The sequence below is a fragment of the Colius striatus genome, chromosome 2 (genome assembly GCF_028858725.1).
Source record: "Colius striatus isolate bColStr4 chromosome 2, bColStr4.1.hap1, whole genome shotgun sequence".
Classification (NCBI taxonomy): domain Eukaryota; kingdom Metazoa; phylum Chordata; class Aves; order Coliiformes; family Coliidae; genus Colius; species Colius striatus.
Genome location: NC_084760.1, coordinates 85,310,737 through 85,327,175, shown reverse-complemented (window position 1 = coordinate 85,327,175; position 16,439 = coordinate 85,310,737). Strand labels below are relative to the sequence as shown.

General features: G+C 38.3%; 1 protein-coding gene across 1 annotated transcript in view; it reads right to left on the bottom strand.

The window, feature by feature from the left end:
• Window positions 1-620: 620 nt before the first annotated feature.
• HAAO (3-hydroxyanthranilate 3,4-dioxygenase) overlaps window positions 621-16,439 on the bottom strand; it is a 33,741-nt gene continuing 17,922 nt past the window's right edge. Inside the window, exons 7-10 of the mRNA XM_061990256.1 lie at window positions 4,521-4,666; window positions 3,304-3,372; window positions 2,064-2,146; window positions 621-699 (exon numbers count right to left, since the gene is read on the bottom strand). Of these exons, the coding sequence (XP_061846240.1) occupies window positions 621-699; window positions 2,064-2,146; window positions 3,304-3,372; window positions 4,521-4,666 (377 nt within the window). The remainder of the gene's footprint in view (window positions 700-2,063; window positions 2,147-3,303; window positions 3,373-4,520; window positions 4,667-16,439) is intronic.

The following is a 16,439-nucleotide window of genomic DNA, read 5'->3' as shown; positions in this document are numbered from 1 at the left end:
AGACATCATCCAGCATGGTATGTATGGGATGTTACTGATAACCTTTACTAAAGCACCTTCCTCTTTTTCACAAAGCAACAAGATCCTCAAGCAGTGTAGCTTTGATTTTATTTGATTTTAAAGGGCCTTTTAGCCAAAGATCGTTGATCTGTGAGCTACTGCCAATTAAAGCTCCTCTATTGTGGGTTGGGTAACTATATTATAAATTTATTACAAATGACAAAACTGAGACAAAGAAGTTAAGAGTGTTACCTAAGCAGGCATAATAGTATCTGTTCTGTCTCCTTTTCTACACCTTGTGGTAGAGACTTGGATTTGAAAAGCCTTTAACTTATGCTAGGTAGTATCATATGTATTATTATATAAGTAATCCTGCTCTTTGGATCCATTTTCAAATAAGAACTATTGTTCTGATTATTAAAAAAAATACTGATTGCAGATTTTGCTGAAACTTTACTTGGAGAGAGAAGTTGTAACTGCGCACAACACTTGACTTCACTTAGTTCAGTGCAATCATTGTGTTAGACTACCCAAATTTCCTGGCATTCTGACTAAAAGATCTTTAAGATAAGACAAGTAGGTTAAACTTTGATTATCGTCAAAGTCAGCTGGCACAGGAGCTAGGTATAAGGCTGCTTGCGTTTTGGATCTTGAGCAATGCAGAGCGCAAGACATTCTTCTGTTCTGTCCCACCAATACCTGGAAAAAAGGAAGAGAAGGGATCCACGTTGGAGGGAACCACGAACTCAAAGCAACAACAAAAACATTGCTGTTACTGAAAACTAGGGGTAAATAAATACATTCTGTTCTGATTACACTTGTTCTTGTTCCATGTTGGTGTTTCTTGTGATTTGTCACCATCACCAATATAAGTTGAACATCATGATATGGTGGGGATGAATGTATGTCTAATTATGGATGAACCAACACGCAAGGCACCTATTCTGATCTCAGCGATATGAAGATTGGAACAGCATCTCCTCAGTGCAGAAACCATTTTTAACAAAAATAAATATACGAATTCAAGGGTATTTCTCTTGTGGTTATTATTTTTGTAGGACCTGTTTCTGTGCCAATTGCAGAGACAGAGATCAATTGGTGTGCAAAATGACAGATACAATAAAAAGTGCTTGCTGTACAGATATGACAAACTGTGCTGGCAGATATCTGCATGTGCATCATGCCATGATTTTGTAAACACACTCATTGATTGGGCTGTGGGACTGGAAATTAATTGAAGATGTGATTTCACAGAATTCATGGAAGTAATGGTGAAGGGAGGAGGTGGCTGTGTGTTGGAATCACAGGTGCAGAGAACAGTTCTGTGCACAGCTGGATGGTTTCAGCTCTTTCAGTAAATGTTTCCAGTGCTGTAGAAAAGGTGTGCATGCTAGCACTACTAATTGTATTTTCCTGTAGCAAAAAAAGGCCATTTGTATCATCTGCTTATAATCTGCTGAATTGCATTACTAGTGAATATACATCATTCTTCTTCATGTTGGCCACTTTATCAGCCTATGCCAGTCCTCACAAGAGTTGGTGAGTAGCTTCCTTTTCTCTGGGAACTATTTTCATTGTTGTGGGTTTGCGTTTTGGGGTTTTTTTCCTTACATCATGTGTGTCATGATTATGAAACAGTCATGTGCATCCTGCTCCAGGAAGAGTTATGTTCTTATTCTGAACCCCAAATCTTGCTGCATTGATGTTGATTAGGCATGGTCTGAAGCTTAGAGAATCTGCTATGAGTGCCAAATGGTGTATTCGTGCCACCTGCCTTTATGCATAGTCTTGTGCATGCTGCTTTTTCTTGGTAGTGCGTATGTGTTTTCTTTTCCCTGGCTTTAACAGTAAGAGATTAACTAGAATGAATGTCTGGCTTTATTTTTTTTTTCCTCCTGAAGACATTTCTGCACTGAGAAGTAATACAGGCTATTGCAAATCCTGCATTCACAGATGCTGTGTTTCTGCACCAGCTGATGTCCGGCCTGGTATAAACCAAATACACAGAATTTATGTTGTTGGAATCTGGGAAATCATGCAAGGAACTATTCATCTCTACTCACATAGACTGGGCACAGACAAGCAGGCTGTCACCAGCAGATAGATTCAGGGTTTTACCATCCATTGTAACAGTCGATGTGCCCTCCTTCAGGAAAGAAAACAGATAACCAGCTTTTAATTTTCTATGTCCTGTTACTAGCAGAAAGAAAATGCGGAAGTTAAATATGGAAATCTTTCCCTCTGAAACAGCACCTCAAACCTGCTCTGTTTCATGAGGCCTAGATAAATGTTCAGCTGACTGTCCCTGTCCAACACTATTATCATCAATAAAAACATGCTTCATGGTTCATTGTTCCCCGTCACAAAGCAGGAAACCTATTGCTTGATTCTTGGGGGTACGGTGCTACCAAGGTAACCTAGCAGACTGCAAGTTGGTACAGCTCAGGAAATTAGAGTACTCCTAGACTACTTTAAGTTCCTCTTTTCTACTTTTCTAACTCTCAATATCTTTTTAAGTCTTGAAAAGCAGTTCACAAGTCAGCAGGTAGCTGATGGAAATTGCTAATAGGAGTCCATCCACACTGGAATGGACTCATCATTATTTTGTCATGCAGAGGAGCCTGCTTTTTGCCAGTAACAAGATCTTGATTACATGGACTACTGTAAGCTGGAGTATAAACACGTGTTTCAAAAACATTATGTGTTTAATTAGTATTTGATAGGCCCTGTAAATTTCAATAGAATAGCAATGGATAGAAATATCTGCCTCCCAAACTAGCCTGTGTAAATGAAAACTAGTTTTTCTGTTTTTCCCTTCAGCTGTAAATGTTTCCTAGAAGCTAGCTGAATAGCATCTAGATCACCTACTACTGTGCTTTAGTATAAACAAGTTCTTGATTACACTTTTTTATTAGCTTATTTTGCCTGATTCAAGTTTGACTTCAGTATGAGAACAAATGCTTCAAGACAGAAGTGATGCTTTTTTATCACTTGGAGGCATTCTGATATATTTACAGGTTATAATATAAGTATGATATATTAAAATCCCTACCAAGATCTGATAGACGATGTCAGTATTACTGTCTTCAACACACAAAATAAAGAAAAGAGACAATTTTTATGGTTGCAGTAGTTCACAGTTATTTTTCATGATAAGTTAAAGCTGAAGGGTGGTGCCTGTTGATAATCTTTTCTATAAGAAGGAAGGTAATACTTTTAATTTTTGGTGCTAGAAGGCTTTATTACTGTTCAGTCTGAACTGAGCATGAACTTGTCAGTTAACAAGTATGAATTGACACATACCAGCTGCCATATCCAGATATCTGAATTCTTTTTACTTTTTTGGGTTGTTCCTGGTCCATAAGCTATAACCTTAAAAAAAAAAAAGAAATGGAATAAAAATCAACAGATTTATCCCAGTGACCAAAGTGTACATATTAATCTCCCAACAGCATTTAAACTATTCTATTTTAACAGAAAAATATTAATAGAAGATGACATTATTTTTACAGACATTAAAATTCACATAATGTTTGGTATTCTCATATTGATTTCTACTGATAAAAAGGGAACTGATCACACCTGCCACTCCTTCTGCTCCTCTGCATCCTCACTTATCTATTCCTTCTGCCTCCTCCCACTCTCAGCTTTGCATCTATATCCTTCCTGCTTCTGTTCTTGGAACAGGCACTTCCTCCTCATGAACTCTGGGCCCTGTCAGGAGCCTGTTGAAGTAGAAAAGATTCTTCTATTAACATTAAAGCTACAGACCAGACCTTATTTTTCTCATTTTCTGTCCTTTCTATGTTCTTCCTGAAAGTCCCACACTCTGTCACTTTGCTGTCAAATGTATTGGATTTTTCAGACTGTGATGCCAAGTAACCCAGGGAAAGAATACGTTTTGTAAACTGTCATGTATTCAGCACAGATATCAAGTGGTGACAGCTTCATTTACACCCAAACTAGATTGTGTTTGACTAAACTGAGAAGTGCAATGCTTTTAAGCACAGCCCAGACTTGCTGGTGCTGTCCAGTTTTCCTTGTTTCCAATTTATGTCGATTGAGGAGGAGGAGGGAAAAAGTGTATTTACACAACCAGATTAGACTTATCACTGAGACTGCTGTTCAAATGTATAGGGAAACTGAACACACTTGTGAATAGTATTTGTACCACATTGGTGTTTCTGATTTGGGAAATATGGGAGGTTAGGATGGTGCAGAGACAGAGGTGTTATTTCCACTAATTTTCTTTGGGATTAAAAGGTTCAAGTTGATTCTGTGGAAGGAAGTATCTAAGCTAGGAAGCCTCTGCCCTAAGTCAGTCAAATCAATGGAAGACAGTCTCTTCCAAAGGCCACAGCAGGTTAAGACTGAGTTGCTCTGTAAGGATGCATAACATAATGTAGTCTTGTCTGACTACATATTGATTCCAACCTGAGAACCACTCAGTCTGAATAGTAGGCAGTAATTATTGGTGCCTTTTAAAATATCCCTCTTTCATGGAAATTAGACCTTCCTACCTCTGTTTCAAAGTTATCTCCAAAGATACTCAAGGATTTCTTCTGTTTTATTTCACCACGATGATCATTTAACCAGCCTTGGAAGGAGAAAGGCTCCATAACGGAAGTGCAGTTTAGTGGGAAAGGTGTTTCTTTCAGGAGTTCATCTGTAAGCAAGGCAGAAGGCTATCAGTGACACTTCCCTTGATCTTTGCTAACATTTTACACACTATATACTCAAGTCAGTTGTAACAGCCAACAGTGCTATGATCACTATCAGGTCTTACTTGAGATTGTCAAATGTATGTGTTTTGTGTACTTTTACAGAGTTGCTTCTTTGAAGCCATTTTCAGAACTGATGTGCATCTACGTTTGTTAAAAAGTCATTAAAACAGTAGGCAATAGACTATCTAGTTCTCACTGGCATATTCTTCATTCTCTTTCAGACTGGCTTTTGTACTGGTAAAATCTGGTGTATCATCTCTGAGACTTTGCTGAGTCACTCCTTACATATCCTGATATAACTGAAATTAAGCCCATAGAACAAGCTTACCCTACGTCTTTCATATAGTTAGCACTGGTTTTTCTGTTTCTTCTCCCTTATGTGTGTGGGGTTTTTTTTAAATACACTGACCACAGTGGAGCAAACTGGTTATCACAACCCTAAATTTAATGGATTGCCTTTTTCTGTTGTTCCTGGAGTTGTAGCTGGATGTAATTTCCAATAATTCTTCTTCATAACTGATTTGATTTGAAATAGCTGAGGGCTGAATCCAGTTTCAGTGTGACTGGTGAAATTCAAGATTTGTGCTGTGTTGCTGGTGGATGAAATTAGCTATAGTTTTTTACCAGCTTACAGTGAAGCGCAAAGATAGCACAATCATCTTGGTGATCCTAAGTAGTTTGTTCTGAGATGCCATGGGGGAACATCCGTAGAGTGATTTCAAGTAATAATGCCAACTAGAAAGATTTGCTATATGTTTGTCTTCCAAATACATTGAGGTAATAAACTCGTAGCCAAATCTTAGTATTAGAACTGGTAATAGAGTAAGTCTTCTTAAAGTATTAGTGTATACATTATGCAGGGCTCTCCTGGTTCTTTTCTAAAGCTGTATTTCACTACTCTGCAGTGTTCTGAATGTATCATTTCAGTTTTTCAAGGAAGGCCATTTTGTATATAGTCTCTGAACACTATGCAAGAAACTCAGTGCATCCAAGGCATAGCAGTGTATTAAATAAGATGTTGCCGTTTAATGGATTGTGAGCATGGAATATCTATATCCATCTCCAGACAGTCTGGAAGGGGTATCAGCCTTTTTATTGCAGAAATGGATTTTGCCATTCAAATTTCATCTCCATTGCATTAAATTAAATAGAAGAAGCCAGCATCTTTCTGCAAATCATAGAATGGTAGGGTTTCAAAAGAACCTTTAGAGACCATCTAGTCCAACCCTCCTGCAGAAGCAGGTTCACCTAGATCAGGTCGCATATGAACATGTCCAGGCGGGTCTTGAAGACCTCCAAGGAAGGAGACTCCACAACCCCTCTGTGCAGCCTGTGCCAGGGCTCCCTCACCCTCACAGGAAAATAGTTTTTTCTTATATTTAAGTAGAACTTTTTGTGTTTCAGCTTCATCCCATTACCCCTTGTCCGGTTGCTAGCTACTATAGAAAAAAGGGATGTCCCAACCTCCTGACACCCAGCCTTTAGATATTTATAAATGTTAATAAGATCTCCCCTCAGTCTCCTCTTTTCTAGACTAAACAGCCCCAGTTCCCGCAGCCTTTCCTCAAATGAAAGATGTTCCAGTCCCCTGATCATCTTGGTGGCCCTGCGCTGGACGCTCTCAAGAAGTTCCCTGTCCCTCTTGAGGTGAGGAACCCAGAACTGGACACAGGACTCCAGATGAGGCCTCACCAGGGCAGAGTAGAGGGGGAGAAGAACCTCCCTTGACCTGCTGGCCACATTCTTCTTGATGCATCCCAGGATGCCATTGGCCTTCTTGGCCACAAGGGCACATTGCTGGCTCGTGGTTAGTTTATCATCAATCAGGACTCCCAGGTCTCTCTCTGCAGAGCAGTTCGACCCTCAGCCTGTACTGGCGCATGGAGTTGTTCCTTCCCAGAAGCAGGACTCTGCACTTGTCCTTGTTGAACCTCATGAGGTTCCTCTCTCATCAACTCTCAAGCCAGTCGAGATCCCACTGAATGGCAGCACAGCCTTCTGGGGAATCAGCCAGTCCTCCCAGTTTGGTGTCATCAGCGAACTTGCTGAGAATACACTCTGTCCCCTTATCCACGTTGTTGATGAAGATGTTGAACAAGACTGGCCCCAGAACTGATCCCTGTCGAACTCCACTGGCCACCAACTCAATTCTGTGCCATTGATCACCACCTTCTGGGCTCTGTCATTCAGCCAGCTCTTGATCTGCCTCACTGTCCACTCATGCAAGCCACACTGCTTGAGCTTATTGATGAGGATGTTATGGGTCACAGCGTCAAAAGCCTTGCTGAAGTCAAAGTAGATGATATATGCTGCTCTCTCTTCATCTAGCCAGCTGGTTATGCACTCATAGAAGACTATCAGGTTGGTCAAACAGGATTTCTCCTTGGTGAAGCCATGTTGACTCCCCCTGATAACCATCTTATCCTTCATATGTTCAGTGATAACATTCAGGATGAGTTGTTCCATCACATTTCCAGGGATGGAGGTGAGGCTGACCTGCCTGTAGTTTCCTGGGTCGTCCTTCTTGCCCGTTTTGAAGACTGGAGTGACATTGGCCTTTCTCCGGTCTTCACACACCTCGCCTGTCCTCCATGATTGTTCAAATATGGTGGAGAGAGGCTTAGGAATCACATCAGCCAGCTCTCTCAGCACTCTAGGATGCATCCCATCAGGACCCATTGACTTATGAGCCTTAAGCTTGGCCAACAAGTCTTTAACCTCTTCCTCTTCCACCCAGGGCAAGTCCTCTGCTGTCCTGGCCATCCTGTTATCCTTGCTGGACTGGGCTTCCTGAGCACCGGCCTTGGCCTTAAAGACTGAAGGAAAGAAGGCATTCAGTACTTTGGCCTTTTCTGCATTTTCAGACACCAGGGCACCCTCAGCGTTTAGCAGCACATCACTGTATAATGATTTGTCTCAGCAATGCCTCTTTCAGGAAATATTGAAAAGAATCTGAAAGAATCTGCAGCAAAACAAGGAACTCTTCCTGGCTTGGAAACATTAACAAGATCTAGTTGGAGCATTCTATATTTTCTTGTATGATAACACTAAAAAGTAGTGTAAAGTTCATCACTGATTTACTTTCACACTGCAATATGTCCGATTTTTTTTTTTCTTAATTTTCACAGATTCATCACGCTTGTTTTAGAGGTAACTAGGATTAGCTATACAGTTTGTCTTTAAATTGTGGATATGGTCAACTGTAGCTGTATTGGGAAGCTGATTTTTGGCTAGAACAAGATACAAAATCACAGCAGAGGAGATGACAGACATTTTATCAGAAAACATGGTGCAATTAGTATGCCAATAGATTCTTAGATATTATTTCATTTATAGTAGCAATCTTCTAAATTATTATGAAAATGAGTGAGGGGAGTTGTTTTTCTGTTATCAGATGAAAACAGGTCACCTGTGGAATTTTAAGAAGCGTTTTTGAATGCAAAAAATTTACCCATTATTAGGGCTTTCTACTAAAATTCATTTTCTAGTTGAGATAGTTAAAAAAAACCAAAACAAAACCACAAAGAAAACCTCACCCCAAAAACATTATATAGCACCTGATAGGGTAAGAGACATACCAAGAAGCCCAACTCAAGGGGACACGTTCTTGTCCACAGGTTAAAAATTCCAGCATCAAGCTAACAAGCAAGTTCAGACTTCATATGCTGGAGAATGGATAGCAAAAAGCTAAGTTTCTAGGGTGGGCACTGAAGTGTTTTATGCAAGCACAACTATGAATGTTCCCCATCAGTTGCAAGGAATTCAGGATACAGAAAACCCAAAGTACTTGTTTGTTTTCTGACCAAGAAGCAACACATCTATCAAAGAAAAGTAATGATAAATTTTCGCATTTGTAGCTTAAGTTTTGTTACTTATTCCCTGTAAATGTTATTTTGCTAGTTTTCCTCTTTCTAGTGATCTCTGACTCAACTGGCCTGGTCAACTTAGGACCAATGTAAAGTGTAACACATCCTACACTTAGGATGGAGCACTCTCCTCTCTTGTTTGTGATTTACAGCCACTTTGAAACAGCTTTAGTTCTAAGTAAAGGTGGAGTTTTATTTCTTTAAACTTGAAGCTCTTCAGGACAAGAGCTGTTTTTTGACACTTATCTTGTCAGCAGGCCCTGGTCTGTGATGAGTTTTTTAACTTGTTACTAATTTTGATGTTAATGACACTTGCCCAATGATAGCATAACTGCCTTTGAAAACAATCTGCCTGAAATGAGCCATTAGTGTGATTCAGTATGATGATTTGATTATCTGTTACTACAGAACAAGAGTACTATGGTGATGAAGTATGTCTGCATATTATTAATATGCCTTGTTTGACTGAGTCCCGATACCCCTTGCATGATATTGAAAGCTGCAGGTGCCTGAGCACCTATCAACTTGAACTAATGAGCTGTGATGAGGAGGATCCAATATTTTGAGATCCCACACGTATCAGAGTTGAAGCCTGGTGCTTCTAAAGGAGCTCTGTTTCTTATCAGGTTAATGGCTTATATTTAGATATTGTTGCATGTATTTCTGCTTAGCATATACAGTAGCTTTCAGTGATCTCTCAGGATGTTTGAGTTGGTGTGTTTCTGGAGTTCTTATGCTTTAGTAATACTGTGAGACAAGGAGAATGATGTTTCATGGTAAAGGTAAAAATCTGCCTGCAAACTGCAAGAAGACGGCAATTCTAAGCTAGTCAGCTAAAAGTCTTGTGTGGGTATCTCTAAGTAATATATCCATAAGTGGAACATTAAATCTAATATTTTCTTACATGCTTGGGAGATCATGATATTAATATCACAGCAATGTGTTCTTTCTGAGTTTTATAGCTCTTCTCAGCTTTAAATTAGAATGTGATGATATCATGTTAAGCTGGAAAACGCATCATGTTTACTGAAGGAGTTTGTAAATGTTTTTAAAAGGAAATTACAGGGTTTAGAGAAAGTTGCTTTTAGTTAAACAACAGAGATTGTAGTGAGACTATGAAGCTGTGCAAAAATGGAGAGAACAGCTTCCAAGAAAACAGCCAGTGAATGTACTGATATCACAGCCCAACAGAGACCAGCTAAGGAAGAGTTTGAACTTGCTGAGAGTACTGTACTTCTGATAGCAATGGGGAGGACAGGTAAGAGAGGACTGCCACTAAACTACCAGGTATACGTGAGTGTATTTGCTTACCCTAAAATCACATTACGTGGAAGTTCTCCCTTCCCTAACCCAGTGACGTGCCCAAGCTTTCTTGTCAGGAAATCAAACTATCATTCTCTCTCACAATATGTTTTGAGCTCTGCTATCCCTGTGCTCTTCTCATAGTTCTCTTGCAAACCCTTTCTTTGGGATTTTTTGCAAAGGAGAAGAGCAGTAAAGTACACAAAATACAATATATTGAAATAGTGTCAACTGATTATGTGTTGGTTTTAGGAAAAGTCTACTTGATTCTCAGCATTAACAGAAATGTCAATGAGGCTAGGTAGGAGGAGTTTAATACCTCTGCAGATAAAATCTATGGACTGCAGGGTGCAATTTCAGGCATCTGGGTTTGAAAAAAAAACACCAAAACCCAAAACTCAACATAATTAGCTCATTCCATATAAAAATCCAGAATGAAAGCATTGATGGTTATTGATTATTTTGAGGGTATCTAGGTTACTTCACTGTTTCTGAGTACAGATGCAGAAGCATTTAGCTGAAAATACAGCACCCGCTGTAATCGTATATTTCCCTGTGTAACTGTGTTTGTTTTTGTTGCATGCCCTGAGAATTGGCATGACTGCTAATTTATGACTTGTCCCTGTAATTATTTCTAGGCACATTTTTCTTTGTGTCATTAAGTCTGCGCTGGAAACTAAACAATATTTTTTTTTTTCCCCCTTGTTGAAGCCAAGAAGTTTGAGGAAAAATTTGAAAAAATATTTTTGTAATAAAGAAATATAGGCTCATCAAAAGGAGAAATCACCAGCCAGCACACAGAGAGTAAATTAGAACAAAATTGCAAGAATTAGGCCACAATGCTGTTTAAAGACTACAGCTAGGTCATTGTAATTAAGAAACTGTATTGAGAAATACAGACCACCACCATTCCAATCCTAAAATCGGGAATCCTAATTTTTGTTTATGAATCTGCTTTTTATATGACTGTAGGTGTTTTATTAATTGTCTCTGCATGTAGCTTCTGGTTCCATAGAAGAGAAATATGATATTTCATTATAGAAAGTCTGGAGACCTCACTACATTCGTCACGCAAGGATTTGTACAGCATGTGTGAGATTACTGCTAAATAGCCTTAGAAACACTAGTGAAAATGTCAGACTGACTCCATAAGTGCATTTTCTGTTTCAAATGTTGCTGTCAGGGGAGCATTTAATAGTGTAATGAAGAAAGAAGATACCTTATTAGAGAAGTCATACTTGATGCAACTAATCTGAGCTTCAGAGCTCTTAAAAATATTACTTTTTTCACTGAAGTTGGAACAGAAAGGAAAACTACTTTATGGGGCATTTCTTCCAATTTCCCTGATAGGTTTATTATATACATTATGTACAAAAGGTCAGGAGTGGCTTGGTTCCCATGGTGAAGCCTTAGGAGAGCTCCTGGAGATTAGTTTGTTCTGCCTTTTTGTGGAAGCTCAGCTGGGGATACTGTGGGAGAACCAGACTTCTTCCTGGAGAATTTTTTTGGGTTTTTGTTTTGTGGCTGCTGTTGTTAGCAGTTCTGGGCTCTGGAAGTTTAATGAACTTCTTGGAGCATTCCTGGTGCCAGAGAACATGCAGCTTGCAATCCTGGGATTTGGCTGCAGTTTGAGATAAAAGTTTAGTGGAAGTCTTCGTATGGCAAGTTATAGCATTCATACTTCAGAAATTGTAATTCTATTTTATTTATGTATAAAAAGTTGCCAACAGGTTGCTTCATCTGAGCTCTTCATCTCCAGTACTGGCTGTATACTCACTGAAGACCAATGTGGTGTGGCAAGGTGTTAATACGAAGGGAGGAGAACTGAATGAAGCCAGTGAGAGGTTGAATGGTCATACAGGATTGGAAGTGCACATTAGACAATTCTATTCCACCTATGTACCCTTTGCAGTTTAAGTGCGCTTCAGGAGATATATGAACATTGACTTGGAAGTTACTTAAAGGATTTAGGTATGATGAGGTAAAGATGAACAGTGTATGTATGTGTGAATCTTTGCCAGGATGGAGACAATGAGGACTATATAAAAAAGGAGTAGATAAGTTAGATACAGTATCTCAGATAATTTTACAATTAAAGTGGGTCTAGATAGTTCAAAATGATTGACACTCTGCATCTATTTGAATACTGTCCTGTCCTGGAAACCTCCTGGTGGCTCTTTGCAAAATAAATTCCCTAGAAGAACCCTCCTTAATAACAAAATGCTCATAAGAGTTTCTTTCAATACAAGTACTCAAAGGAGAAAGAAATAAGATGCTATAGAAGAGTAGGAGCAACTTGTCTAGATACATTGAAGCCTTAAAAGATGAGAGAAAAGGAAATCGAATATTCAGTTTTAAATGGTTTTATAGCAACTAAAACTTATTTCCAAACCCCTTATTTTTTTAAAAAAACCCCACAGTGGCAGTATTGTTAGAATTATTTTGATGTACTTTCAGCAGAAAGGCACAAATATTTATACAGTTATTTTAAGTTCAAAAGAATGGCCCTATATCTGCTGTAGTGTAAACTAAGGCAAAATTTCTTCCTTTCCTTGTTTTTATTTTTCTGAAGCAGTTTTAACTGAATATTTTCTGCTAGCCTGTTATATTTATTACTTAGCTTTTTCTTATTTTCAGTCATTAACCCTCTTCTCTTGATCTACTTTTTATACACTAGTGAAACAAGACTGAACAGCAAATGCTGTCTGCAGAGGTTACACTGGATTAGCTACAGAGGATGACAGTAGAGAAGCTGATTTTTATAGTGCTGAATTCACCTTAACAACACATTTAATAGCACTACTGAAACCCAAAAACATCTGTTTATAGACCACGATTCTTACTCCAACTGACTGAAGGCTGCATTCAGTCTTTCCTTCTCATTCAGATCCTTAGGTTTTTTTGTCTGCTGTAAGTCATACACATAGAACCGTGCTATATTCTGACAATACTAACCAGATTTTAAGTCTAGACTGTAAATTACTGTACACAACACCTAGAATCAATGAAAAAAATTGCTAGTGAAGTCACTACAGGACTGGTTTTTGTATTATACATCTGTATGTCCACTGACAATAATGCTTTATGGGAATTAAAATGTCATTGATAATTAGAAGCGGATTAATTTGAGTAAACAAAAATCTGACACTGTCTACACCATTAATGTTCTTAAAGATAATTTTTAAACAAGCCTAATTGAGGAGAATTTTTTTTTGTGCAGTTTTCCCCAACAAATTTCACATAGAAGAAGCCTGGATTATTTCAGTGAGCATAGCAGGATAAACTTTTGACATTCTGGATACTTTTGTGAGCAATATTCAGCCATTAACATTTATTCAGATTGGGGCTTGTCATTCTGAACTGTTTCTTGTCCTCTTGACTCTAAAATTGAGATGAAATAGAGATCTTGAGAGAATCTTGCTTCCAGTCAGATTCAACTGAAGGTAGCAAGAATTGTTGTAACTGTGATTCCTCAAATAAAAAATTCTGTAAAGTAAACCAAACCTTGTTTAGGCTATATCCTAAATATATTCACTCTTATTGGTAAAAGGAGGGGGAGAGTTTTCACAGGCTTTATTTCTACATGTGGTAACAATGTAGTAATTCAGTACAAAACAGTTCCAGGGAAGATGCCTCAAGGATTGCATGTAGTATATGTCTCTGATTTTATTTCACTTGACGGTACTGACAGCTGTCTTTTCATATATTCTGAGTACCTTGCTTTCATAGGAACTTGTCCTACTTGCTGACTGAGATAGAAACCTCAAATAAATCAAGAAGTCTGGACTTAGGTTTTAGGGTTTTTTTTGGTGTGGTATTTTTTAAAGCAATTGAAGCCTGATTGATTCCATCTATAGCTTTCCATGATGAGCGAGCTGCAATCAAGAGTTTCTTTCAAGATGTTTTCCAATTTTATTCAGTTTCTCTCTAAAAAGGTAAGGTACCAGCTCAGGCTTCTGTAGGGATGAACCTGAGAGTGCTTCAGCTGGTGTGTTTTAAATCTAAAGGATTCTGTTTTTTTCAAAAACACGCAAACCCCTGAAACCTGGCCCCCTGCATAGGCTGGATCAAATCTTTTGAAAGTATGTTTTGAATGAAACATCATGAGAAACTGATGCTAAATTGTTATAGGTTAAAAGTGTCATGCTGATTGTTGAATTCTGCTTCTTAAGGAGGAAAAAAAAAAAAAGTAGCTGAAGGAATAAATCCAAAGCATTATTTCTCCATCAGTTGGGTATGTCTCCAGGGGGAATATAACCAGCTTACTCATATCTCAGTCAAATTTTCTTTGGGTTTTTTTTTTGTTTTTGGGGTTTTTGTGGGGTGATTTTTGGTTGGTTGTTTGGTTTTTTTTAACACAAGTCTCACTGACAGTTACAGGAGCTGCTAGCTAAAGCTTCTTTAACTAACAATCTGGTGTATTTTCCTCTTGTATAAGATATCACCGAGCCTTTGAGTTTCTTATTGTCCATGAGAACTGAAAATTGGAAAAACTGAGCTGTTGCCCAGGCTGAAAGTCTGCCATGTAACTTTGCTGACTGCATTTTGCTTACAGCAAGTGTTAAGCCAAGAACATTTCAAATATTTGTTGTCTTGATTTAGCAGCTAATCCAGGAGGAGAATCCATTCAGGGGAAGAAAGTATATTGAGCTCTGAGTCAACTATGTTTACTAGCTTAATATTTTTTTGGTCTTGAAAAACTTTTTGTTAGCTTTAATGGAAGCCTCTCATGCCTTTTGGCTCTTTTACAGCTTTTGAATAAATTACAAGGAAAGAGCTTCTGTACTGGACTTATCAATATCTGTTTTCAAAAAGTGTCTAGATGTATCATAGCTTTTGACTGTCAAGTTCGTTCTTCAGCTCTAATCTTCTGCAAAAATATTAACAATATAAAACTGTAATTTTTTTTTCCCTGCACTTATTAAGAGCTAATATGCTAATAACAAAGCAGCTCAGATTGAGGGATGTTTATTGGAAATTGCTATACTGAACAAGGATAGTATGGGTGAGACTATTTTTTTTATTACAGCAGCATCTAGAGGCTTCATCTGAAATTATATTTGCTTTGCTACAAACTGTATGATCGTTCAGTGAGAGACAGTACTTGCCTTATCTATACTCCTCCACCTCCCCAGAAAATAAAATACTACCAAAATCAACAGCAAAACCCCCAAACTGCAAAACCAAAATAAGGCCAACACCTACATATGTCCCACAGGTGACATGCTCAAATTAAACATATTTTGATGGTGCATATAAAGAAAAAGAAGATCTTTGAGAACGTTTTGCTTGTAAGAAATACAAAGCCTTTTTCTGAGAACTATATTTCCTAGTCAGTCGAAGAGCCAATGCAAAAAGAAAGTCTTTCAGGCAGGTTTCTGACTGGCTTATTTTTTAATTGTAAGGCTTTGTAGAGTTTCTATCCCATATGTAGGACTCTTCTGAACTTACCATTTTGCTGATGATGCTTTAGTCAATGATTCTTAAGAAAGATGATGTTCATTCAAGAACTATCTTTCCACAACTTTGGGATTTGAGTAAGAACTTTATTTCCATTATTGATTAAAGTGGCAGGCAGTGACATTTTTATGGTGACTATCAAGCTGAGAAATGGGATAGATGTGGAAATAATGTTTCACTAGAACTTGCATCTCTATTAGATTAATTCATAAAAATCATCTTACTTAAGACATTGAGGAATGAATATGGAGATTAAAAACATCTGGTTCAAAAAACTTCTTAGAGAAAGGAACTAAAATTTAAACTTCTGGTATGAGTTATGGAATTTAAGGGCATGACTGAAGAATGGCATTTGAGATTATCATGCAATTGTACAAGTAGCATAGCTGGGTATTATGGCTATGTATGTGTACGTATGCAGTGCATGTGAACCATAACTTTCCTAGCTGGTGCAGAACATCTTTCAGTAACTCATGTGCATAGATGAGACAATACACTAATTACACTAAAACAACAAACCTAGTTGAGCAGTGGGTGGCCTTCACAATAGCATTTGGCTAGCCAGTGCAGGAACTCTCCAGGAGGAAATCTCAGGCCATCCTCGTGATCCCACAAGCAGCTTATTTGTACTTTTCTGTGTGTCAACTAAGAACCTAGTAATGGTGTGGAGAATCTCCAGGTTCTTCCTGCAGCAGAACTGACCAAACTGTCCACAGAAATTTTTCCTGCAGGTGCAGAAATGGTCATAGTGTAGTCTTTTGTACATAGTTAAGACAGGTGGGTGGTATTTTGTACATAGCTTACATTAATCAGTAGCAATGTGTTATACACATGCTGAATATCTGTGTAGAATTGTGGGCCAACAGGATTGTAAGATTTCAGAAAAAAAAAAGTTTCCCACTGAAGTTTCTTTTGCAAGTGGCTGAGTAGAAAGCAACCATCATGTTTCAGAGATCTGATTCCTAAAATTACTAATAAATTAGTCCTCTTTAACAGTCAGTCTCTGTATTCTATGTCTCTGTCTAACAGGCTCAAGAGTGGAGTTACGACTGGAGAATCTGCCCCACTGTGGAAACTGCAATCACTG